Source organism: Danio rerio, chromosome 7 (assembly GCF_052040795.2).
Source record: "Danio rerio strain M-AB ecotype USA chromosome 7, GRCz13ab, whole genome shotgun sequence".
Classification (NCBI taxonomy): domain Eukaryota; kingdom Metazoa; phylum Chordata; class Actinopteri; order Cypriniformes; family Danionidae; genus Danio; species Danio rerio.
In genome coordinates, this window is record NC_141027.1 from 8,078,790 (window position 1) to 8,106,043 (window position 27,254).

Below are 27,254 nucleotides of genomic sequence, written 5' to 3' on the forward strand. Positions count from 1 at the left end.
GAGGCTAGAAAAATTGTGAAGCTCTTTTATCATTATTACGTTTTCATTTTTTTTTATTCAAATAGCCAAATTTTGACTGAGGACAGTTGAATGTTCTGGCCAGTTTGTAGGCTAAAGCTACAATAGGCTACAGTTTTTATTTTAAAACTTTAACAGATTCCTATTTTTTTCTGATGATGATTTTTGACCTAATAAATTTGTATTTTAAAAATAAGTATTTATTCATTTTTCTTTTTCTAAATCTTGAGGAAATATTTTGGTACATTTAATGTTTCATTATGATGACGACCTAACAGGCTAATCCAGCTAAAAATAGTGGTTAGAATGTCACTAAAATACAGTATTTAAATCTCATACATTGTAAATGAGGTAATAACTGCAAAAAGGTCCACATTTTGAGAAAAAGATCCCTTGTAACAGGCTGGCTACGGACCTGCTTTGGTAAAACCAAGTAGCTGTTTAATGAAATAACAGATTATCCCAGTACATTTTTAACATAAAATAGTGTTTATATATATATATATATATATATATATATATATATATATATATATATATATTTTTTTTTATATATATATATATATATATATATATATATATATATATATATATATATATATATATATATATATAGTTACTTTTACTTTTACTTGAGTAAAAATTTCCGCAAATACGTATACTGTTACTTGAGTACAAATTTTAGATACTCTACCCATCTCTGGTTATATTTATGGAGAGATCACTTAATCCATGACATGCAGAAAGATAAATATATTTTAAATAACTCTATCTTACATAGATTGAAGAAGGGACATTTTTTTTATCTTTATATTTTATATTCAACTGAGCTGCATGTTTTTAGCTGTGGAAGAACATTAGCGTAAACACGCTAAAACAGAAGAAAATATGTTAACTCCACACAGAAAGGCATCCTGTGCTTGCTGGGATTCAAATTCAGGTTGGCTGCAGAGGCACTGAACCACTTTTTTTCAGATTGTGGAAGCTGTCCTCTGTGTGAAATGTTGAGCAGAAAGATGGATACATTTCATATAATGGTCTTTAAGGGAGTTAAGAATACATTTTAACTATTTCTCCTTAAATACAGTGTCCCTCTGATGTCAGTGAAAAAGCAGCATTCAGAAGGCTTATTTACAAGTGTTTTTTTTTTAAGTTTAGGCTCTACTTTGACGATCCATGCGCAGAGCACAAAACGCAGGGCGCAAACGCTTTCAGGGCGTGTCAGAATGCATTTTTGCTAAATTCAGGACGGAAAAATCCACTTTGCGCCGTGGCCCATGGTCTGATAGGGTTGAGTTTATTTTCTTAATGAGTTATAGGTGTGTTTTGAGAATAAACCAATCAGAGTCTCATCTCCCATTACTTTTAAGAACGCTGCGTCGCGCCATAAGCACATTTGCTATTTACATGACGTAAAGTAAGTCTTAGTGGAAAAACTTCAATTTCTAAATTCAGTTCTAATTTTCAGCAAATGAATAAATGAACAATAATAACGAAGTGTGCTCAAAAAGCAGTGGTTTTTCATATTTATGTTGGCTAGAAAATAATATGTTTTGTAATATTTTAATCCTTTATATTTCTATCCTATATATCCTAAATATTTTACAGTTCTTCTCAGTCGCTTTGGTGTGTTTCTCACAACACTAGTGCATTTTTGCACAACATTTAATGCATTTCTCAAAACAGTTAGTACAAACTGCAAAACCTAGCTGATAACCTGCAAAAGCGTGTCAGATGCTCAAAATGGAGAGCTCATTCCTCAAAAGCAAGTATTGATGTCAATCAAAGTGTCATCAATATGAAAAGTCATGACACCATTGTTTATAAACAAGATAGTTAAATGGCTTTGTCATGTTTTCATTATGAAAGTTTACTCTGGAAAATTTTTTCGATGCAAAAAAGGTCAGATTTTGGTGAACCTTGCTGAAAATGCTCAAGACAGCACTATAGACTATCTGCACAGCCATTTGAAAACTACAGTAGAGTTAGACATCACTGCATTGAATAAGTTATCTGAGTACAAGACACTAAATATGTATGTTTTGCATTTTTACTGCATTTGCTCTTTACAATCCTAATTTACTCACAGCATTGTGCAAAAGAATAAACACACCCTTATTTACAACAAGCATAAACTCCCTTTAGGTAAAGATGTGCACAACTGTATACAATATTGCAGTACATATTAGAACTGAACCTACAACACACACAGGTCTGTAAATCATTCATCAAATTGTTCAATTTTAAAGACATTTTAAGGAAAATAAAGATTTAAATTTGTTTTATAAAATTTGCTGGACAGATTTTGACAACTAGTTCAGCATTTTGTATGTAATGACTCAAGTAATGAAATGAGGACTTTTAGTTTTATATGCAATGACTATTCAGCATTCACAAGTTTAGATAATTTTGACTGACACGACATAAGCAGATGATAATGTTATAAACAGCAGAGAGTTGAATGAAAGCAAGTGATGCACGTCCAAAAGCATTTGCAGTTTGTTGAAAGGAATGAGAAACTGCTACTGTGATGTGCACAAATGTTGTAATTTTTTCAAATGTAAAGATATTTGCGTATTGCTCTACATCTTGTGTGTATTAAGCAGTGTGTAAGCGAGGCGCAACTCTGCGCTGGAGTTTAGACCGGGTTTGTTTTGGTCTAATGAAAAATCTATTATAGTTTCTCAAAATAGCAACGCGCCAGCGGTCCGCCTCAGAACGCCTCCCTTTTTATACCAGAACGCCTTTTAGGCTTGGGTACCAAAACTCATGCTCCGAATCAAATCAGCATATGAATTTCGGTGGCTAATTACAGTGCTGTAACAAGAACGTAAGGCAGGTCGCGCACCGGAAGCGCCACTCGGTGACGCGCAGCGCCATGCATTTAAGAATTTGCAAGTTTTAAATAACATGCGAATGTGCACGTCTGGTGTGTGATACTATCATCTGTCATGTGTGCGCTGTGCCGTGGCTCTGAGCGGCACATCCGCTGTGTGACGCACTTAAGAAGCATAAAGTGGTGCATTAAAGACACACGCGAGTAAGCATTGTGTCACATTATCTCTAAATGTTTAATTCTAAACAGCTTTGAGGGATACGGATGTCTGGTGTTTATTATTGTAGCTTATAGAAAGCAAAGCGTGCAGTACGGCACATGCGGCGAGCGACTAACTTCATCAACACGCATGATCGCATTCATCTAATTTGCTTAAACTAAGCATTCTACAGTATGCCCATATTTTACAAGCAAAGATTCTGACACACCAACATTAACAACAAACTTATAACATGTGAGGGTTCTTGGAATAACCTTAAAGCCCCAAACCCAGAAAAAAAAGGTGCTCCTGATTTTGATGACAGCCTTTCCACGGGTTAGTAGTAAGCTAATTTAATGTTAATGGCATAATACAAATCTTGCATTTATGCCAATAAACAATTGATCAAAAGAAATAAATTAATGCAATTCAAATAAATAAAATATGAATTGATGTTTACTTTAAACTTATTTTATATATATATATATATATATATATATATATATATATATATATATATATATATATATATTTTTTTTTTTTTTTTTGTCTATTCATTTTGTGTTTAAAAGGTATCGGTTCAGGCACCGTTTTGGCACCGGCACTGTTTTAAAAGTATCGATTTAGCACCGGTATAAAAAAAAAACCAAACGATACCCAACCCTAACGCCTATGGACACACATATGAGCGCAAATGCATTGGCTATTTAAACAGTGTAGCGCAACGCCTCAAAATGACTCTTGCTCCAAGCTGAAATTAGCAAAAGTCTATTGCGCCGCGTCTTGCGCCGGGTGTATGATAGGGCCCTAGATGTCGCCAATCTTGATATTTTTCATTGTAGTCCTTCACCAGGATTTTGCTATGCTAATTCTTTAAATACCAATTTCTCCATTTACTTTGAACTTTCAGTTTTGTAACCTTGCATGCTCGCATGGCAACATTACACACTACCTTATGTTGAAAAGGTGAAAATCCTTTTAATGAAATTACATGCATTATATACTTAGGTGACTGGCTTAAAATGATGTTTAATTATGTGTGAATTATGTTTAATAAAATAGATAACATTCATAAATTGTGATTATCTTATGAGTGGTGATTAAATTTGACTGTTTGTTTTCTCACCTGTCTGCGAAGTGCATCTCGCATCAGTCTCGCCACCTCATTCACACCATCTTTCAGCCCTTTTGCCACCCACTTTCCAGAGCTGTTGATTTCTAGCTGAAGGTGCAGTGAATGGACTTTAGTGCGCAGCTGGTTCAACTCATCTTTAGTTAGACGCTCCATCTCATCAGAGTAGAAAGACTCTTTTAAACACTGACTGTCGTACGCCCGCTGAAGCTCTGTACAGGCATCAAACACATCTTTATCACGGTCACCAATCACCAGGAATGCTGCCTTGTCCTCTGTTACCGGCAAAGATGCCAATAGAGAACTCAAGTCATAACAGACTGGTGAAGAAGGTGCTTGTGATCTGGACAAATGTAATGGTGCAGGAGCTGAAAAGAGTGTAAGTACAATATTGTCAAAAGAGTGCAACCGAAATGGTGTATTTTGATTGTAGAACCTTTTTATCATGTTTGCCGACTGCTCCAGCGATTGTAACACTAAGATGTTGGAAACTTAGTGGTGGTGATAGTAAAGTTCCCCTTCGGGGGGAACTCCAGCACTATAAGTGGATTTAATTTTCTAAATCCACGTATGGGAGGTTCGGTTCAGAAGCTACTCGTCTGAAAGAGTATTGAACGGGCCAATTAAGAATGAAGTGGCAGCGCAAGCCTGCGCAGGTGTGCGGCATATGCAATCAACTGAGTATATAAGCACACCTGGCGCCAGCAGACGCTATCCTTTTCGCTTCAGAGACTTTTCTAATCGAGCTTCATGAGGGTTCCTCCTGCTGTCTACAGCCACTTCGAGCGAACGAGTGTCTCCCGGTCCAGAGCGAGTCCACGCAGCGGCAGGTGGTCGAGCTGGGTTTCTCCCTTGCCTGGCGTCCCTTTGGGTTCGGTCCTCCAGAGCGGTGCGTATTGTTGCAAAGCATCCTAAAACAGCAACACAGTCGTGCAGCAAGTCCTTTTCAGGACGGCGCTCCGACTGTGCGTTTCTGGTTGCGGGGGTTTCCTGGCTCCGGATGATGGGCACGATCACTGCATTACATGTTTGGGGGTCCAGCATGTTAATGTGGTGCTCGGGGGCGGTTCATGTCGTCACTACGATGCCATGACTGTCGCGCAGTTGAGATCGCGGCTAACTTTCGTGAGAGAGCGAGCCACCCCAGTCGCCTCCTGTTCTGCAGCGGGCGCTCGGGCAGATCTGAGGGTTCCAGCGAGAGATAATCCGCCGCCTAAGGGCTCGCGGACCTCTCGCTCCTCCAAGCGCTCCATCCAAGCTTCGGGCGCTGGGAGTGATCCGTCTAATCAGATGGTAGCTCTCACGCTCGCTGACACCGGAGATCAGATGTCCTCCGCAGCATCGGAGGGTGGGCTTTCATTGTACGACGATGATCCGGACCCGCTCGCCCCTTTCGGGCAGGTGAGCGCTGTCAAAACGGATACTGAAACAGACGTGTTAGCCGTGCTTTCCCGGGCTGCTTCGGCCGTGGGTTAGAGATGGTTTATCCCCCAGCTCCGCGGCCGGACCGACTAGAGGGGTGTTCCCTTCTTCCCGGCGACGCACAGTAGGCTCACGCGGTCTTAAAGAGCACCTTTTTTCTGCTCGTGCTGCGTGTCCCTCCACCCTCACCACTCTTGGTGGTGGAACGGCCAGGGGGTATGTGGCGATTCCTCAGGTTGAGTGTGCTATGGCGGTTAATCCACGCAGCGCCTCTTCTTGGCGGGGTCTGCCTCGTCTCCCATCCAAAGCCTGTGAGTTTTCGGCTCCTGGCGAAGCGAGCGCGTCGAGCACCTCGGAAGCAGGCAACTCCCCCTGCCCAGAACGCCGCTAAGTCTGGCAACGGACCGCGAAGCGTCCCTGGGACAGGTCATCTGGAGAGGAGGGAACTTGCTCTTTCCCCGCTGGAGGGCAGGGGCGCCATTTCCAACGGCGCCATGTGAAAGGGCACTTTTCCACTTCTCCGGAGGTGATAGCCCGAAATCTGCCAGTTTGAGCTCAGCTCTCTAGCTCGTAGGTTCGGTGCACTCCGCCAGTGGCTAACGGGCACTGCAGGCCCTGCCAGCCTGGGACGCGCCGCCTCTCAGCTCGCAAGGTCTGCATGCTCCGCCAGCGGCTCATGGGCGCTGGGGGGACGGTCTCCCTTCTCCCAGCCCACAAGCCCCCCCTCCGGAGTCAGGGTGCGGAGCCAGAGCGAATCGCTCTCCTCCAGCTCTTCTGTGGGACCCTCGCGCTCCCCGGATCAGCACACCCGCTCCGCGCTGCCGCTCCGCGGGTACGTCAACGATTGCTGCGATGACGTCATTAGCGAGGGCTCTACCTGCCTGGTTAGCGCGGGCCAGCCCCTCGCGGTGGCTCATACGCACGATCAGACTCGGCTACGAACTACAGTTCTCCTAACGGCCTCCCAGGTTCACGGGCGTGTATTTCACCGGGGTCAATCCCCTGCCCGCCCCTGTCTTGCGAGAGGAGATTGCTGCCCTCCTGGGGAAGGGTGCAATCAAGCCGGTACCTCCAGCCGAGATGGAGAGCGGGTTTTACAGCCCGTACTTCATCGTACCCAAAAAGAGCGGTGGGTCACGGCCAATCCTAGATCTGCGCGTTTTGAATCGCTGCCTTCACAAGCTGTCGTTCAGAATGCTTACGCAGAGGCGCATCCTCCGATGCGTTCGTCCTCAGGATTGGTTTGCAGCCATAGACCTGAAGGACGCATATTTTCATGTCTCCATTCTTCCACGCCACCATCAGTTCTGCGGTTTGCGTTCGAAGGTCGAGCATGGCAGTACAAGGTCCTCCCCTTCGGGCTCTCTCTGTCTCCGCGGGTCTTCACCAAACACGCGGAGGGTGCCCTAGCACCTCTGCAGCTTGCGGGCATCCGCGTACTCAATTAGCTCGACGACTGTCACGCCGCTCGGATTGCTCCATATGAGACCACTTCAGCACTGGCTTCAAGATCGAGTTCCGAGACGCGCATGGCATGCGGGCACACACCGAGTCTCTGTTTCCCCCAGTGAGCCTGATCGCGCAGTTAATGTGCAAGGTCAGGGAGGACGAGGAACAGGTTCTGTTAGTTGCGCCCCTCTGGCCCAACCGGACCTGGATATCAGAGCTCTCCCTCCTCGCGACGGGCCCTCCCATGGCAGATCCCTTTGAGAAAGGACCTACTTTCTCAGGGACAAGGCACCATCTGGCACCCTCGCCCCGATCTCTGGAACCTCCACGTGTGGTCCATAGACGCGAGGAAGACTTAGGTAACCTGCCGCCCGCGGTGGTTCATACCATCACTCAGGCTAGAGCCCCCTCTACGAGGCGCGCCTACGCCCTGAAGTGGAGTCTATTCACTGAGTGGTGTGTCTCTCGCAGAAGACCCCCGATCTTGTCAGATCAGTGTTGTGCTCACTTTCCTTCAAGAGAGGCTGGACAGTAGGCTGTCGCCCTTCACTCTTAAGGATTACGTTGCCGCCATCTCCGCTCACCATGACGCGGTGGCTGGTGGCACCGTGGGAAAGCATAACCTCATCATCCGGTTCCTCAGAGGTGCTAGGCGAATTAATCCAACTCGCCCCCCTCTCACGCCCTCTTGGGATCTCGCCCTCGTTCTCACGAGCCTGCGATTTTGATCCCTTCGAGCCACTCGATACAGTATCTTTAAGATTTCTGTCCCTGAAGACAGCTCTGCTGGTCGCGTTGGCCTCCATCAAGAGGGTCGGGGACCTGGAGGCATTTTCGGTCAGTGACTCGTGACTGGAATTCGGGCCGGGATTTTCTCACGTTTTGGGTATAAGTGCCTGCTATGGCCGATCCCCGCTGGTGATCACCATATGCTTTCCGCCACGGTTAAGTTCCCCCCCTGGGTGGACCCGTGCTTTCCCTATCTGCTAACCACCTTCTTATGCGCACTCCCCCTTTCAGGGTTAGTCCATATGTAATTCCATTTGTTTCCCCCTATTGGGTGCGGATGGTCTCCGCAGCGTCCTCCCTACTGGGATGGCACGCTTCCCAACGTACTGTCGTATATTCCTAGAATTATCTAGATGCTAACGACTCCCAAAAAATATACCTATTCCGTAAAGCTTCTTTTGAAGTGGGATAAGTTAGGGCCAAGGGCACGTTGGAGGACCGCGCCTCTCATGATCTGGGTGCGTCACGCTTGCCTGACCGCTCTCTCATGTTGGGTGTTGGTAAGGTGCAGTCATTATGGCGCTTTCAATGGGCTCCCATATGTGGATTTAGAACATCAAATCCACTTATAGTGCTGGAGTTCCCCCCGAAGGGGAACATTCGAGGTTACTAAAGTAACCCTTCGTTCCCCGAGGAGGGGAACGGAAGCACTATACTCCGTCGCTATAATGACTGTCCCTTAGCTGTTAAAAGTCTCTTCAGCTTAAAAAGGATAGCGTCTGCTGGCGCCAGGTGTGCTTATATACTCAGTTGATTGCATATGCCGCACACCTGCGCAGGCTTGCGCTGCCAATTCATTCTTAATTGGCCCGTTCAATACTCTTTCAGACGAGTAGCTTCTGAACCGAATCTCCCATAGGTGGATTTAGAACATCAAATCCACTTATAGTGCTTCCGTTCCCCTCCTCGGGGAACGAAGGGTTACTTTAGTAACCTCGAACGTTATATGACTGGTCTAGTGTATTCATTTAGTATTATTTATTCTTTTATAATCAAAAGTTCCTGATTAAATTGATTCTTTTGAATCAAAATTCACAAAGTTGTAATCATTTATGAAGACTGTCATGATGAACAAAATGTGTGGGAATTAGATTTTTGTTTCTTACAGTCATTTAGTACAGTTCAAATACTAAAGATTTACTATAGATTTTTCAAGGGAAGAAGGGTGATCCAAACTTATTGGTTTGCAAAAAAGCATGTAACTTCAACACTCTATTAAGTGGACATATTTAAGAAGACTGTCACCTGTCATCTGTGTGCTGGCACCAAAGACTTGCCGTGCCACTGTTTTGAATGCCAGGAAAACATTAATCTTCAGCAGAATGATGCGTATATTTTTGAGATATTGAAGATTCGCTCCTTGAACACCCTCCTTCACTCCCTCTAGAATGGACTTGGCCACTACTTTTGGATCCAAACCTCCTTGTCCTGTAAAGCACACAAACAGAACATTGACATGATAAATATAAATTTGAAAGCTGACTCTAACCAAGTCGTCTATTAATGCATCTATGGTAGAGATGTTAATTTATGCAATAAGAATCAAAATTTACAATGATGGTGATTCAGATATACAATGATAGTGATTGACAACTGGTTCTTTTATTTAAAACACTTATTAATTTTACAATTTTGCACATTGCACTTTTATCACAAATGTAATTATTATTTCATGCAAGCAAAGACAAAATCTTGAAGCTACCATACTGACCAGCACAGATAGCAGGAATAGCCACAGACTGGTAGCGGCCATGCTCACACTGTACCACTATTTCTTTTGCTAAGGTCTTGATGACGCTGGGGCTTCTCTCTCCACAAACATGCATGATGATCTTACATGGTAAGCCTCCTGGTGGGGTTGTAAAGATTTGCCTCCATGCTACCGAAGCTGATATAGAAAGAATTTTAGATGACAATCTGAACCTGGATTTCCCCTTCCGGGGAACTTTGACGTGTCTCTTCACACTTTGGTAGATCGCTAGATGACCTATCACTCTGAAGAGTAAGAAAATGGACCAATGAATGCCAATTACTTGGCAGAGCTTGGCCCCGCAGGTGCTGGAGATTTATAATTAGTAGAGTACATAACCAGCACATGCAGAGCAAGCAATTAGAATATACGCTTCAGACCCTCACAGTAGCGATCTGCGCAGGACTGAATCCCGCTCCAGCCAGGTTTTATTCCACACTCCCGCCATATATTCAGCCTTTGTTTACCCGCTGCCCGACCCACCATGTTTTCTACCCAACCCGACCATTTCCTCTAAATTTAGATCTGGTTTTCAAAATCTCACTTTAAAATTGGATACTACCAAAAAAGAGAGATGACAGTTCTAACAGGTTTGTAAGCTAAATGTCATTTTGTTTGCTCCTTTATGAAGAGACATGAGTGCCACGTGACATGCGGTGAGGTTTGTGGCTGGTGAGGTACTGACTCTTTTAAAGTCAGATTTACAAAAATATTCACTCAATATATTTGCCAACTACCAATTGTGTTTCATATATCATGTCAGCATTATTTCTATACACATAGCAGGTACATATTGGGCCAAGGAAGAATGTAAAATGTATAATGATTAAATATGTCTTTCAAAAAATATCCAGCTGGATGCTACAGAGTCCAGACAGCCAAAACACTGCACCACGTGCACTTTCTCTCATTCACACTTACAAACACACACACACACACACACACATACACGCCAGAACATAACTAACAGGGGCTGTGGGTGGTACAAATGTGAGTTTCGTACATTAAATTGCTGATCCATTTCTGCAACCACTGAATTTACAGTGTTCTAGTACAGTCTTTTGAGTTCAGTTTCTACATCACCCTCTCGTTGACCTGTCGTTTCTTCCACCAAGTAATCATCCATAATCTTGTTCCTCTATGCTTTGGAGTCATGCATTTTGGCAGCACTGGTTTCTTCAACAGTTGTATAAATTCCTCATCACAACAAAGTTTTTGCACGCACACTTTTGCACTGGTCACAATGTCTAGACCTGTCCAAAGCTCAGTGTCCTCCCTCTGCAAAAGCTTATTTGGTGGATCCAACAATGCCTAAACATTGTGCACAAGGTTTGCAATGACCAAGAAGCTAGGTGCAGTTATCTCTTTCAACAGACCAACAGCTTCCATTTACAGCTCTGGACCATGGGCTATCGCAGAGATATTTTCAGTCAGAAGAGATGTGATCTCTTCGGTAGCTAAATGGCCTGTCCACCTTTGTTCAAGAAGCTGTTTGAGGTGTTTGCCCTTGTAGTGCACAGCAATTGTAGGCTTCTCACAACATTTGTACAATACATTACAAACATAAAAAAAAATCCATTACAGCTGCCTAGCTGACATTGTGTGCAGGGCCAGCGCGTCTATAGAGGCGACATAGGTGGTTGCCTAGGGCGGCAGAATAGAGAGGGCGGCGTCCGTGACACCTCCCTCACCACCCGCATCCTCAGTTATGTCTGCGACACCTCCCTCACCACCCGCGTCCTCAGTTATATCCGCATCTAGAACGGCAGAATAGAGAGGGCGGTGTTCGGGACACCTCCCTCACCACCCGCGTCCTGAGTTATGTCCGCGACACCTCCCTCACCACCCGCATCCTCAGTTATGTCTGCGACACCTCCCTCACCACCCGCGTCCTCAGTTATATCCGCATCTAGAACGGCAGAATAGAGAGGGCGGTGTTCAGGACACCTCCCTCACCACCCGCGTCCTGAGTTATGTCCAAGACACCTCCCTCACCACCCGCGTCCTCAGTTATATCCATGACACCTCCCTCATCACCCGCGTCCTCAGTTATATCCATGACACCTCCCTCGTCCTCAGTTATATCCATGACACCTCCCTCATCACCCGCGTCCTCAGTTATATCCATGACACCTCCCTCATCACCCGCGTCCTCAGTTATATCCATGACACCTCCCTCATCACCCGCATCCTCAGTTATATCTGCGTCTAGGGCGGCAGAATAGAGAGGGCGGTGTTCGGGACACCTCCCTCACCACCCGCGTCCTCAGTTATATCCGTGCCTTGGGTGGCAGAATAGAGAGGGCAGCGTCCGCGACACTTCCCTCACCACCAACGTCCTCAGTTATATCAGTTACATCCGTTAAGAATAGTTGATGGGTCAAGTCCAGCTTGGATTAGCTCTGCTAAAATGGTATCTGTCAGTTTGGGCATCGCCCATTTTAGCAGTAGCTACGGTCGGTTAATAGTCACTCCGCTACTTTGTAGGACTCGTTCTCATTCACAAACCAAATGACAATTGATATATTTTCGCAGCCTGTAGGGTCATAGGTACCATTTACTTTAATGTGTAATATGAGTGTGGTGGGAAAGGCATGATCAAACACCCAGAAAGGAAGGAGAGCAAGCGGAGACACCGGCGGCTGGTCAGTGGTCTAATCATGAATAATTATTAACACCTGTATTTTCTAGTGATTGGGCCGGAGAGACACCTTCATAAGGGGAGGAGAAGGAGAAGCCGGGAGAGAAAGGAGAGCCTGACCATTCATAGACTCGACACACACAGACAAGCACACGAGTGCCCAGCACAACACAGTAAAAATAAAAAGTTTGTGCTTACCTGATATTGCCGACCCTGTCTTCTTCTTCCCACCCAACAAATTTATTACAATGAGTCACCCACATCTTTCAAGCCTCAGTAACCACTTCACTCAGTAAACTTATGATCTCATTTTAAGTATCACAACAGTTATATGTTGCCTTTTAAGGAAGCGTTTTCACTGTGTCAGCCAAAAGGGATACTTTTTTTAATTGCATGTTGTCAAAAGCATCCTTTTTCCTTCGTAAAGGTAGCTGATTTTCCATAAGAAAGCCAGTAACGTTCGAGGTTACTAAAGTAACCCTTCGTTCCCCGAGGAGGGGAACGGAAGCACTATAAGTGGATTTGATTTGTAAAATCCACGCATTGGGAGGATTCGGATCAGAAGCCGCTTGTCTGGAGAGTATTGAACGGGCCAATGAATGAAATTAATTGGCAGCGTAAGCTTGCGCAGGTGTGCGACATCTGCAATTATCTCAGCATATAAGCACACCTGAAGCCAGCAGACGCCATCCTTTTAAGCTGAAGAGACTTTCAAACAGCTAAGGGACAGTCATTATGGCGACGGAGTATAGTGCTTCAGTTCCCCTCCTCGGGGAACGAAGGGTTACTTTAGTAACCTCGAACGTTCCCCTTCGGGGGGAACTTCAGCACTATAAGTGGATTTGATTTGTAAAATCCACGCATTGGGAGCCCATTGAAAGCGCCATAATGACTGCACCTTACCAACACCCCCGATGAGGAGATAGTCAAGCAAGCGTGACGCACCCACATCATGGGGGGCGCGGTCCTCCAACGTGTCCCTGGCCCTAATTTATCCTACTTCAACAGAAGTTTTACGGATTTAGATATATTTTTTGGGAAGTCGTGAGCATCTAGATAATTCTAGGAAATACGACAGTACGTTGGGAAGCGTGCAATCCCGATAGGGAGGACGCTGCGGAGGCCATCCGTTACCCAAGGGGGGGATAGATGGCAGAATTACATATGGACTAGCCCTAAAAAGGGGGAGTACGCATAGCAAAAGAGTGGTTAGCGGAGAGGGAAGACACGGGTCCGCCCAGGGGGGGGACTTAACCGTGGCGGAATAAGCATATGGGATCGCCTAGTGGGGATCACGCATAGCAGGCACCTATACCCAAAACGCGGGCTGACCAGCGGGCAGACCTACAACGTAGTGGGCCAGCAAGTGACTCCTCCGCTGAGTCAGTGCTGGGGGCCACGGAGGAATCTGCAGGGCTCACCTGACGGGGAACTTTACTGACAGATAGAAAAGGCGCACGTACCTCCGTGTTAGGGAGAATGGCGCAGCAAGCGTGTTTCAACACCCTACCGAGTTGTCTCCTCAATCACCAAAGGGTTACCTAATACCCTTGAGGAAACCGGCTCCACTCGCAGATTGTAAAACCTTGCAAATGTGTTGGGTGTCGCCCAGCCCGCAGCTCTACAGATGTCTGTTAGAGAGGCGCCGCGTGCACGCGCCCAAGAGGATGCAACGCTCCGAGTGGAGTGTGCACGAACTCCCGGGGGACACGGCTGACCTCGACTCGAATAAGCGAGTGAAATGGCATCCACAATCCAGTGGGATAATCTTTGTTTTGATACGGCACTTCCCTGCTGCCGACCGCCATAACAGACAAAGAGCTGCTCAGATGATCTAAAATTCTGAGTACGGTCCACATAAATGCGCAGAGCGCGAACTGGACAAAGTAAAGAAAGGGCTGGGTCTGCCTCCTCCGGGGGCAGCGCTTGCAGGTTCACTACCTGATCTCTAAAGGGGGTGGTAGGAACCTTGGGCACATAACCGGGGCGGGGTCTCAGGATGACGTGAGAGTAATCCGGCCCAAATTCCAGGCACGAGTCACTGACCGAAAATGCCTCCAGGACCCCGACCCTCTTGATGGAGGCCAACGCAACCAGCAGAGCTGTCTTCAGGGACAGAAATCTTAGAGATACTGATTCGAGTGGCTCAAAGGGATCGGATCGCAGACTCGTGAGAACGAGGGCGAGATCCCAAGAGGGCATGAGAGGGGGGCGAGATGGATTAATTCGCCTAGCACCCCTAAGGAACTGGATGACCAGGTTATGCTTTCCCACGGTGCCACCAGCTACCGCGCTATGATAAGCGGAGATGGCGGCCACGTAAACCTTGAGAGTGGAGGGCGACAGCCTGCTGTCCAACTTCTCTTGAAGGAAAGAGAGCACAACACTAATCTGGCAATTTCGGGGGTCTTCTCTGCGAGAGACGCACCATTCAGTGAATAGACTCCACTTCAGGGCGTAGGCGCGCCTCGTGGAGGGGGCTCTAGCCTGAGTGATGGTATTAACCACCGCAGTCGGTAGGTTACCTAAGTCTTCCTCGCGTCTAGGGACCACACGTGGAGGTTCCAAAGATCGGGGCGAGGGTGCCAGATGGTGCCCTGTCCCTGAGAGAGTAGGTCCTCTCTCAAAGGGATCCGCCAGGGGAGGGCCGTCGCGAGGAGTGAGAGCTCTGATATCCAGGTCCGGTTGGGCCAAAGGGGCGCAACTAGCAGAACCTGTTCCTCGTCCTCCCTGACCTTGCACAGAAACTGCGCGAGCAGGCTCACTGGGGGAAACGCATACTTGCGCATGCCCCGAGGCCAGCTGTGGGCCAGTGCATCCGTGCCGAGAGAGCCCTCGGTCAGGGAAAAAAACAACTGGCAGTGAGCGTTCTCGGGGGAAGCAAACAGATCGATCTGGGCCTCCCCGAATCGCGCCCATATCAGCTGAACAGACTCGGGGTGGAGTCTCCATTCTCCAGGGCGTAACAGCTGTCGTGAGAGCGCATCGGCTGCACGATTGAGCGTGCCTGGGACGTGAATGGCGCGCAGCGATTTCAGCCGCGGGTGACTCCAGAGGAGCAGACGGCGGGCGAGCTGAGACATGCGGCGAGAGGGCATACCCCCCATGCGGTTGATATACGCCGCCGCCGCCGTACTGTCCGTCCTGACCAGCACGTGTTGCCGCTCCAGCACCGGTAAAAAGCGGTGGAGAGCGAGGAACACTGCCAACAGCTCTAGGCGATTGATATGCCAATGCAGCTGGGCACCCTTCCAGAGGCCCGCAGCCGCATGCCCGCGACACACGGCCCCCCAACCCGTGTTGGAAGCGTCTGTTGAAACAACAACATGGCTGGACGCCTGTTCTAGAGGCACACCGGCCTGTAGGAACGAGGGGTCGTTCCAAGGGCTGAGGCCGCGGCGACACAGCGCAGTAACCGAGACCCGGTGTGTGCCCGCGTGCCATGCGCGTCTCGGGACCCGATCGTGAAGCCAGTGCTGAAGTGGTCTCATATGGAGCAACCCGAGCGGCGTGACGGCGGCTGCGGATGCCATATGCCCCAGGAGCCTCTGAAAGAACTTCAGTGGGACCACTAGTTTGCTGTCGAGCTCCCTCAGACAGTTCAGCAACAGGCGAGCGCGTTCCTCGGAGAGGTGCGCTACCATGGTGATCGAGTCCAGCTCCATCCCGAGAAAAGAAATCCTCTGCACGGGGGCGAGTTTGCTCTTTTCTCGGTTGACCTGAAGCCCCAGTAGGCGGAGATGCCGAAGCACCTTGTCCCTGTGCATAATCAATTGCTCCCGCGAGTGGGCTAAAATCAGCCAGTCGTCGAGACAATTGAGTATGCGAATGCCCGCGAGCCGAAGGGGCGCTAGGGCACCCTCCGCGAGTTTGGTGAAGACCCGCGGAGACAGAGAGAGCCCGAAGGGGAGGACCTTGTACTGCCACGCTCCACCCTCGAACGCAAACCGCAGAAATTGGCGGTGGCGTGGAAGAATGGAGACATGGAAATACGCGTCCTTCAGGTCTATGGCTGCAAACCAATCCTGAGGACGAACGCATTGGAGAATGCGCCTCTGCGTGAGCATTCTGAACGGCAGCCTGTGCAGACAGCGGTTCAAAACGCGCAGATCTAGGATTGGCCGTGACCCACCGCTCTTTTTGGGTACGATGAAGTATGGGCTGTAAAACCCACTCTCCATCTCGGCTGGAGGAACCGGCTCGATTGCACCCTTCGCCAGGAGGGCAGCAATCTCCTCTCGCAAGACAGGGGCGGACAGGGGGCTGACCCTGGAGAAATACACGCCCGTAAACTTGGGGGGCCGTTTCGCGAACTGAATCGCGTAACCGAGTCTGATTGTGCGTATGAGCCACCGCGAGGGGCTGGCCCGCGCTAACCAGGCAGGCAGAGCCCTCGCTAATGGAGTCATCGCTACAATCGCTGACGTACCAGCGGTGGGGCAGCGCGGAGTGGGTGTGCTGATCCGGGAAGCACGAGGGTCCCGCGGAAGAGCTGGAGGAGAGCAATTCGCTCTGGCTCCGCACCCTGACTCCGGAGAGGGGGCTGGAGGGCTGAGGGAAGGGAGACCGTCCCCCCAGCGCTCGTGAGCCACTGGCGAAGCACGTAGAGTCTGCGAGCCGGAAGGCAGCGCGTCCCGGACTGGCAGAACTCGTGCAGTCACATCCGGGGAAGGGAAAAAGTGCTCTTTTACTGATGTTTTGGTGGCACTGAAAAGTACCGTTGTTATCGGGGCCCCGCCCTCCAGCGGGGAAAGAGCAAGTTTCCTCTTCTCCGGATGGCCTGTCTCAGGGACGCTTCGCGGTCCGTTTACCGGACTTAACGGCGCCCTGGGCAGGAGGGGCTGCCTGCTTTCGAGGTGAACACCGCGCCCGCTTGGCCGGAGGCGCAGGCGGGGGCGGGGCAGCACTCGTTGGCGGGCGCCCTCGGCGAGGAACAGCGGAGGTGGATGGCTCGGCGGGCGGAGCGGGCTTACGGCCACGCCGATAGATGACATTGCCCATCGCATCCGACTGCTCTTTCACCGCCTTGAATTCCTGGGTGAATTCACCGACGGTGTCGCCGAACAGGCCAGCCTGGGATATGGGCGAGTCAAGAAAGCGAACTTTGTCAACGTCGCGCATATCGGCCAGGTTTAGCCAGAGGTGGCGTTCCTGAACCACAAGTGTGGACATCGTCCTCCCCAGCGCACACGCGGCGGACTTAGTAGTGCGAAGAGCATAGTCGGTCGCGGTGCGCAGCTCATGTAATAAGCTTGGGTTGGACCCGCCCTCGTGCAGCTCGGCCAGCGCCTGCGCTTGGTAGCGCTGGTAGGTGGCCATCGCGTGCAAAGCAGAAGCAGCCTGGCCCGCAGCCTTATAAGCTCTGGCTCCGAGGGAGGCAGACAACCTACAGGCTTTGGACGGGAGGCGGGGCAAACCCCGCCACGTAGAGGCGCCGCGCGGACAAAGATTGACCGCGATAGCGCGCTCCACTGACGGGATCGCCTCATACCCCCTGGCAGCTCCGCCGTCAAGGGCGGTGAGGGCGGAGGCACACGCAGCACGGGCAGAGAAAGGTGCCCTCCAAGACTGCGTGAGCCTACTGTGCACTTCCGGGAAGAAGGGGACGAGAGGCTTCGAAGGCTTCGCCTTCTGGTCCTCTACGTAGCACCCATCTAGTCGGTCCGGCCGCGGAGCTGGGGGATAAACCATCTCCAACCCCACGGCCGAAGCAGCCCGGGAAAGCACGGCTAACATGTCCGCTTCAGGATCCGATTTGACAGCGCTCACCTGCCCGGAGGGGGCGAGCGGGTCCGGATCTTCGTCGGACAGTGAAAGCCCACCCTCCAATGCCGCGGAGGACATCTGATCTCCGGTGTCAGCGAGTGTGAGAGCTACCATCTGGTTAGACGGATCACTCTCACCACCCGAAGCTTGGATGGAGCGCCGTGAGGAGCGAGAGGTCCGCGAGCCCGTGGGCGGCGGATTATCTCCCGCTGAAACCCTCAGATCTGCCCGAGCGCCCGCTGCTTTTTTAGAACAGGAGGCAACTGGGGTGGCTCGCTCTCTTGCGAAAGTTAGCCGCGATCTTAGCTGTGCAACGGTCATGGCATCGCAATGATGACATGAACCGCCCGCGAGCACCGCATTAACATGCTGGACCCCCAAACATGCAATGCAGTGATCGTGTCCATCATCCGGAGCCAGGAAACCCCCGCATCCAGAAACGCACAGTCGGAGCGCCATCCTGAAAAGGACGTGCTGCACGACTGTGTTGCTCTTTTAGGAAAGTTGCAACTATACGCACCGCTCTGGAGGACCGGACCCAAAGAACCGCAGGCAAGGGAGTAACCCAGCTCGACCGTCTGCCACCGCGAAGACCCACTCTGGACCGGGAGACACACTCGTTCGCTCTGAAGTGCTGATCAGCAAGAGGAACCCTCATCGACTCACTCAGAAAGGATCTGAAGCGAAAAGGATGGCGTCTGCTGGCTTCAGGTGTGCTTATATGCTGAGATAATTGCAGATGTCGCACACCTGCGCAAGCTTACGCTGCCAATTAATTTCATTCATTGGCCCGTTCAATACTCTCCAGACAAGCGGCTTCTGATCCGAATCCTCCCAATGCGTGGATTTTACAAATCAAATCCACTTATAGTGCTGAAGTTCCCCCCGAAGGGGAACGTCCATTATTGAGGACACATAGTACCTTTTCTTTTGAACTTCGTCCGTGTTTAAAAGAATGTATTGAGTACATCTATTGATGTATTGATGAATTTCTGATGATCACATTACTTTCAGTTGCATTATTATTATTATTATTATGCTTTTTATGTTAAAAGAGCAGGATGTGTAACGTAATGGGAACAGATTTATGGAAGGTCATGAGGGCACTTGCATTCTATTTCATGTAAGACTCATGCTCAGGCACACCTGCACACTCAGACATGCACCCACGCTCAGTTGCAATGACTTTAAAAGTACGATGACCCTAAAACTACCCATGTGAACTTCAGCTGAACTCACAGTTGACAAAATATATTGTTGAGCAATGTTTTTGCTGAATTGCCATATTTGAAGTAGGAAGGAAAGACCTTAACTGCTCATTGGTAGGATCCTTAAATAACCTGAGATCTTTTTTTTTTTTTGGTAAAGAAATTACTCAACTGGGCATGCATCACACAGGGGATTTTAAATTCTATTAATGGAGAAACTAATGGAGGTGTGCTAATGTGTAAATTTGGGTGGAGTGTTAAGACAAAGAAGTGTATTTAAACTGTGTGCTAGCCTATACTAATCAGACACTTGAATGACCTGTCTCTGTTGTTACTGATGCTGTAACAATAAACTGCTTTGCCTAAAGACTTCAGCGATCTCAGACTTTGTTATTTTTTGAAAACTTTGGCTTAAGCTGCCTTTCCACTGCACACGTCATTTGGACACGACTGTCAGAATATGCCTCCTTGTGGCAGTCCCACAGAATTTTCAGTTCTGATGTGCACCATGGGAGAGATGCTGTTCTCAAAGTGTCCAAGATAAAGGAGTGCAAAAGCAAGAGCCTTTATTCTCTGTGCGTTCGCAGTGGTTGAATGAATGAATGAATTAATGAATACTAGAAACTGATAGACCGCTTAAAATATTGAAGGGAATGTGGAGACAACATAAAACATTATTGTTGTTACTTTACTACTTACATTTATAAACAGAAATGTTTTTTTTTTATTTAGACTTTTTTGATTAAAAAAAATAAACAAATTTTTATTTTTTTTCATCTCACGCGCACGGACCTGCTTGTACAGCACTGGAATACATCACATACGGTCAGCCGGTCGCATATGCTCTAGTCGCAGGACTTCAAATATTTTAATGAATCCACAGCTCAATTCAGATTCGATTTTCCGCATAAGGAGACTATGGGAACTCACAAACTACTCTCCTTTGTAAATGAATGACTTCCGGTCAGTTGTTTGTCATTGTCATGTGCAGTAGAAAGGAGGCTTTAGAAACTTGGAAGATATTTTGCAGACCAGAATCTTTTTTCCACAACAAGTAGAGATCTCTTTTCCGCTGCTTACACGTCTTTCTGTTTCCTTTCACATTGCACATGAAGAAAGGTGCTCTTTAGAAGTTTGGTGTTTTTACAATCATCGGTCTGTTTCATTGGCAATCTTCCATTAGTAGCCAGCATACACAAACGCATCCATACAACTCATGCCTGCAATAAATTTCGGTCATCAATAGCAAAATGCAGAATAAGCTTTTTACGCTGTACTCAAGACAGTCTCCCAAGGATCTATCCAAGGATCCTGAGTGCTGCCTAGTCTATCGTAGTAGCTCATTCGGACGGTCAGACTCCGCTATGCAATTAAATTTGCCATCAGCCTCTCGAGATCCCGGGTGTGTGTTCAAAGCTGTCATTAGCATGCCATCCTGTGGAAAGTTTTTTAGAGGCTCCTGGGGCATATAACATTTGTAGCCACTATCATGCCTCTCAAATTGTTCATACAAGACTATTTTCAGCGCTGGTTTTACGATCGTAAACAACAGGTCCACAGATGGGAATGGAATGGGGAGAGGCACCGGTTGACCATCACCTTGCTGTGTCGTCGCACCTTCAGTCCCTAAATGGAACTTGTCTGCTTTGGGCCTGGGTGCCCTTTGAACAAGTGTCCTCTCGCTGTGGGTATCAAGCATATAGCTGCAGGTTCATAAACTGGACTTCAGTTGCGTTGTCATATCAATTGCCTGGAGCTTTTGACAGTGTTCCTTGCTCTCCACCAGTCCCTACCAGTGCAGGAGCGGAACCATGTGTTGGTTAGGATGATCAGCACGGCTGTGATAGTGTAGATCAACCTTGTGATGTGCGCTCCCACAGCATGTCTCAGCTGGCTCGCCATCTGCTACTCTGGAGTCACGTGGCTAAATCGATGCAAGTCGTTCATACCCCTGTGCCATCTTACACTCTCTCACGACAGTTACATTCCTGGGAGAATAGAGACTCCACTTTGGCATGGTCCATTTTGGTATTACGAGTACACTTCAAAGAAACCCAGGTCATCCTGCTGCTTCTCCCGAGCTGCCCTTTGACAGCTACTTACCTTGCTCTACACTAATGCGCTGGCTCTCAGCTGGCCCTGGGTTTACGCAATATGCATTTTTTTGGCTTAACAATATTCTGCTCACTCCACATGTGCTGGTTATATACTTTACTAATAATTAATCATCAGCACCTGCGGAGCCGAGCTCTGCCAACTCATTGACAATTATTGGCCCGTTTTCTTACACTTCAGAATGATTTGGGAGTTGTTTGCAAACTCCCAAAGTGTGAAGACACACATCTCCATTCCCAACTTAAGGGGGAAATGGGTTATGTTAGTATCCAGGACATTTCTGAATATATGGTTTTTCCAGAATCTTTGTGACAAAAATACTTTTGACATTAACAAAGGCATTTTATAGTGCACTTGATACTACAGTATAAGACAACTCTAATCATACTTTTAATAAATCAAAAGAGATTTTTTGGAGGTAACTTTACTTACCTCCTTTCAGCAAACTTTGGACGGAAGGACCTGCTTTAGTGAGAATGTCCTTACAGGCTCCTATGAAAGCAAAAAAAAATAAAAAATCAAGTACCTTCCTATGGTCTAAACCTTTAAATATTTTAAGACATTTGGGTTATTATATTAAGAAGTTTGAATGCATACCGTTTGTCTGAAAGTCATTAAAGTCTGTGGTGTTCACGATGGCATCAGTCATCTCATCAGTGATGTCACCAAACACTAGATGGAGTTTAATCCTGTCTACTGCCATGATGACCTCATCAAGGTCAGTGGTCAGTGAGTGAAACAGTGCTGTGGGGACAGGGGAAGGTGGCAGGTATAAAAACTCATTTATTCTATTTACAGATTCTTTGTTGTATTTTCTATAATTTGCAATTAGTATGTTTATATTATATATATTTTTTTAATGCTCATTTTCAAAAACTACTCATTTTATTCTCTTATATTTTTTAATGTGTGGTTTTGATAAAGATGTCAAAATAGCAACACTTAATGAACACAATTTTAAATCCCTCTTTAATCTCTTGCCTTGTCCTGTGCTGTCCACCATTAGTGCATGAAGAGTCCCAAGAACTATCTGAAACATCTGAAAAATATGGTTGGGATTTAAGGTCACATTAGTAAACTTCAGTTCATAGAGAAAGAGAGAGAGAGAGATGAGATGTCTGAACTGTCTAAGCTAACTGAGTGTATTAAAGATGTTAAAGACTGGATGACCAACCATCTCCTTCTCTTAAACTAAGACAAAACAGAATGATTACTTATTGGACCTAAATCCTGTACACAGCAGATCTCACAACTCGACCTGAAATTAGAGGGATAAAAAGTTAGCGTTAACTCTACTATAAAAGATCTGGGTGTCATATTAGACCTCAATTTCACTTTTGAAAAAAAGGTTCAGGGTTTCTAGTACTACCTAGAATAGCAAAGTTGAGTAAAGGAGGTCAAGCCTTCTTATTTATGGCTCCTAAATTCTGGAATAGCCTTCCTAATAATGTCTGAGGCTCAGACACACTCTCGCAGTTAAAAACTAGATTAAAGACCTATCTTTTTAGTAAAGCATACACTTAGTGCATCACATAGCGGTATGATGCATGAATGTGCTCCACACAGTGTTCTTCATCTCGTTTATATACACTATGAACAGCAGCTACAATAATTATTCTCTTTATTCTCTATTTCCACCTGGGGATACTCATCCCGAGGCTCTCAGAGAGTATGCAGCGCCACTGATGTGATCAGAGACCAGCGACGAGATGATCCCAAGGATTCCATAATCCTGGACCAGGCCGTATCCTGAGCAGCTGCTGTGGTGGTCATGGAAGAGTGGAGAGCATGAGACTGATTCCTGTGACGCTCCAGGGACAGACTTTCGTCAAGTTTTCGCTGACGTCCAGTGTTCTCCAGCCTCTGGCGCCTATAGACTGCAGCTCTGCACAAGATGTTTGGCCATAGGAGAAATGGTCTTGCCTAACTGAGCCTGGTTTCTGTCAAGGTTTTTTAATTCTTCACTTTCACTAATTGGTGAAGTTTTTTCCTCGCCGCTGTTGCTACTGGCTTGCATGGTTCTGAATCTGTAGAGCTGCAAATCAATGGATTTGCTCCTCAGTGTTTGGACTCTCTGTAGTGATTATTAAACCACACTGAACTAAACAGAACTTAAACACTGAAAACTGAACTGACACTGTTTCAATTTACTATAATATTTTATGTTAAGCTGCTTTGACACAATCTTTATTGTAAAGCACTATAGAAATAAAGGTGAATTTAATTAAATTGAGAGAGAGAGAGAGAGAGATAGAATAATACATAAACAGCTTACTTCCTCAGAATGGGAGTAATTAGGCATTATTGGGATACGAATGGTGTGCAGGAAATGAGTGGATTTAGATAAAAATGTTGAGATCTGCTGAGTGAGAATATTAACAGAATCTCTGACTGGTATGGACAACACATCTTCAGGTTCAATAATTGGAAGTGCAACTGAACCCCATAAATTCCGCTCACAAAGTGCAAAAATTTGACCAAGTCCACAGCGAAGTGCCTATGATAAAATACATATTAATAAAATATTGTAAAATCTTTTCTGTAAGCACCATATTTTCAGTTTTTTTTTTCTCTTACATTTTCACAGTTGTGGTTTATTCCTTGTGGTGCACATTCGAGGAATAAAACCTTTGAGCATCCCAATCCTTGTGGTGCATCCACCTCCAGCACTTCTCCAGATTTAAGTGTACGATTTCCCTTAGCAGTATTGAAGTTAGTTTGAAGCTGCTGTCCTGCTTTATTCAACAGTGATGATCCAATCAATGTTGAGGTCATGTTTGTATTGACCATTGGTACAACAAACACATCTGCCTGTATTCATGATGAAAATCACAAGAACTAATTGAATAATTCAAATACAATAAATCCATTTATATACAACTTGTAGTAGTGGTGCTCATGCATTTTTATGCAGTGCACTTACATTTTTGCTGAAATATTCCTATTTTTTTATTTGGTAGAACTAGTGCTACAAAGTAAAAAAGTTAATTTCAAGTCCTAGATTACCATTAATAAAACCTCTCTTCAACTCTTGTAGATGGACTTTTTAAAACATACACAATATCAACACAACAACATCAATCCAAATGACTTTAATTTATTAATCAATAGCCCTGGTTAAAAAAAAAAAAAAAAAAAAAAAAAAACTTTGTTCATATACAGCAGAACTGATTACACCACAATTTCTCATTCTGAAAACCGCCAGCACAAATTTTACAGTAAATAAATAATAATTTACAGTTAATAAAATTGTTTTAGACTATATTTTGCTAACGCTAAATTTTTTTTTTTTTTTTAGTAAAATATTAGTTTTTTTCAACTGAGGTTGAATAGATAACTGTGGGTTGATTGATTTTTTTTGTATTAAATTTGTATTAAACTGAACAGAATCATTTTTAATTTACAAGAACTACACCAGCATTCTATCACTACTCTGCTGTTTAAAATGCAGAACATGTTTTACAATCTGAGATATTGGTTGGGATTTTTCTGGTAATCTCTGTAAAGCAGCTTTGACGAAATCTACATTATAAAAAGTACTATATGAATAAAGATGGCTTGACTTATATTAGATATGTGTGATATTTTAAGCATTAGCTCCGGTGTCCTGATTCTTTAAGAAAATAATGACATCTACCTTAAAATTGGATGGCATAAAAACAAGTAAAAGAATGGTAGAATTAGTATTTATTGTGCTGTTTTTTCTTTAGTCAATGAAATAAAAGTATAGTAAGTTTACCAGCCATACCTGTTGTTGTTCAAGGCCAACCACAACTTTAATATGTAATATATTATCATAGTCCATTGAGTGATTCGTTGATGAAGCAGAGGATGATATTGTGTTTTCGGGCACATCAGTGGGCAGAATTTCAACCTGACAAGAACTTTTCACTGATCTCAAAGTTGTTGCACCATCACCTTGAAAAAATTGCTGAACTCCAGGTCCTTTCACCTCTAAATGTCTAGTGACAACACACTGGAGATATGACTCAAGGGTTTCAACTTCACATCGAGGTCCTGTAAGGTGGACGCATGGGGAAGATGAACATGTTGGCTTTATTTCCACACTGCACTCCTTCACACCAGCCATCAACAAGATCTTAGAGAAATGTTTTGCCATCTCTGGGTATTGAAGTCTCAGGCAGACATGATGTTTGCGATGTTTTTTTTTATATTCAAGCAAGATGTTCATCAGCTCAGTAACTTTAGTAGTGAAGCCGACCAGTTGCACTTCAGTGTCAGAATTTGAATCATTCTGGTATTTAAGCTCCACTTTTACACTTTCACGATTGGCCTGCTTGACTGCATTACTCAGTTCAAACGCTAGCGTAGCAAAGTCAGATGACTTTTTCAAGTGTATAGTCTCTGAACACAGGTCTGTCTCAATTGCATTGGCCGCCTCCTTAAGAGCTCCATCAGACAAACTCAACAGAAGCAGATCTGATCCTGAAATTTCAATCATTACTGGACTCTTGAGACTCTGCTTAAATCTTTTCTGAAGGTGATTTATACTGTCACTTGAAACCAAGAAGTTCATAAAAGCATAATTTGATAACCTATTCTCTATGATCCCCTGTTTAAGTGTTGAAAGCTTTTGATAACATTTTAGAACCTCTGTCTTTGGACCCTTTAAAAGGATTACATCGGGTTCCTGTTCAATCTGAAGTGTAGGTAAATCAGAGTTTTTGTATAGCTCAAACTGTTCTTTGATGAGAGCAAAATGTTTCTCAGACACAGGAAATGTTTGTTGAACCTGCTGTTGTTCCTGCATGCTGCTTGAAGATTCTAAATTCCTGTCCACTTGATTGTGTTGTTCAACCACAGCCACACATGTCTAAAAATAAAAAATACAAATATAAGACATGTATTTACCACAAAAAAAAAAAGTTTAATAAAGAAAATGCATGATAAGGGCATAACAATAAGAGTATTTCCTGGAGACAATGAAGTATTATACCTGCCATAACCTGTATTTAGCAGCCCAGCAACAAATATAAAAAAAATTATGTAAAATATAAACAATTCCCCTTCGAGTGGGGAACTTCCATGCAATGCTATGTGGAAAACGTCCACTATGGGGATTTAGTCAGAATCCAAATATATGAATGAGTATAAAAATGGGCCAATGAAATTCCAATGACTTGGCGGCGTCAGCGTGCACAGCTGTCATCAATGACATTGAATTTTGCATAAAAGCACTGCATGTGCTCAGCTGAGACATCCTTTTCGCTTTCAGAGCCTTTCACAAGTGTCTGAGAGAGTCGTTGAGGGTTTCTCCAACCTGTGTCTACAGAAAGAAAGATCGAGAAGCAGCTTCTCCTCGTCCAGAGCGCGTATACGCAGTGGCAGACGGTCGAGCTGTGTTCCTCTCCCCTGCCTGGTATTTTTTGGGTCCTCCAAGAGCAGTTTGTATTAGGAAGCAAGTTTCCAAAAAGAGCAAAGCTGCAGCTCAGCTTGTCATGCAGGTTATGCAGCACGTCTTTTTCAAGATGCCGTTCCAACCGTGTGTTTCTGGATGTGGTTGTTCCCTGTCCCCGGATGATAGGCACAAGCTCTGCGTTGCATGCCTGGGAGTCCAGCATGTTAATGTGGTGCTCGCGGGCAGTGCATGCCATCATTGTGAAAAGCAAAAGAGAAATCCACCCCAGAGTTCCCCTTCAGGGTGGTGAGTGCATTGCCGGATCCAGAAGTGGATATGCTGGCCGTGCTTTCCCGAGCTGCTTCGGCCATGGGTCTGGAGATGGTTTATCCCCCAGCCCCGCGGCCAAAACAACTAGATAAGTGCTACGTAAAGGATACTATGAAGGTATTTTTCCTAGAGGTGCACATTAGGCTCACGCAGTCTTGGAGGGCACCTTTTTCTGCATGATCTTCGTGCGCCTCCATCCTCAACACCCTTGATGGTGTTGCAGCCAGGGTGTGCAAGACG

The 27,254-nt window shown here is 46.0% G+C and overlaps 1 protein-coding gene across 1 annotated transcript in view; it reads right to left on the reverse strand.

Moving 5' to 3' along the window:
• Nucleotides 1-27,254, reverse strand: part of si:ch211-163c2.3 — a 67,856-nt gene that overhangs the window by 33,309 nt on the left and 7,293 nt on the right. Inside the window, exons 3-11 of the mRNA XM_087260162.1 lie at nt 25,074-26,159; nt 23,903-24,136; nt 23,601-23,822; nt 22,307-22,364; nt 21,923-22,069; nt 21,758-21,817; nt 9,557-9,733; nt 9,091-9,273; nt 4,180-4,553 (exon numbers count right to left, since the gene is read on the reverse strand). Of these exons, the coding sequence (XP_087116288.1) occupies nt 4,180-4,553; nt 9,091-9,273; nt 9,557-9,733; nt 21,758-21,817; nt 21,923-22,069; nt 22,307-22,364; nt 23,601-23,822; nt 23,903-24,136; nt 25,074-26,159 (2,541 nt within the window). The remainder of the gene's footprint in view (nt 1-4,179; nt 4,554-9,090; nt 9,274-9,556; nt 9,734-21,757; nt 21,818-21,922; nt 22,070-22,306; nt 22,365-23,600; nt 23,823-23,902; nt 24,137-25,073; nt 26,160-27,254) is intronic.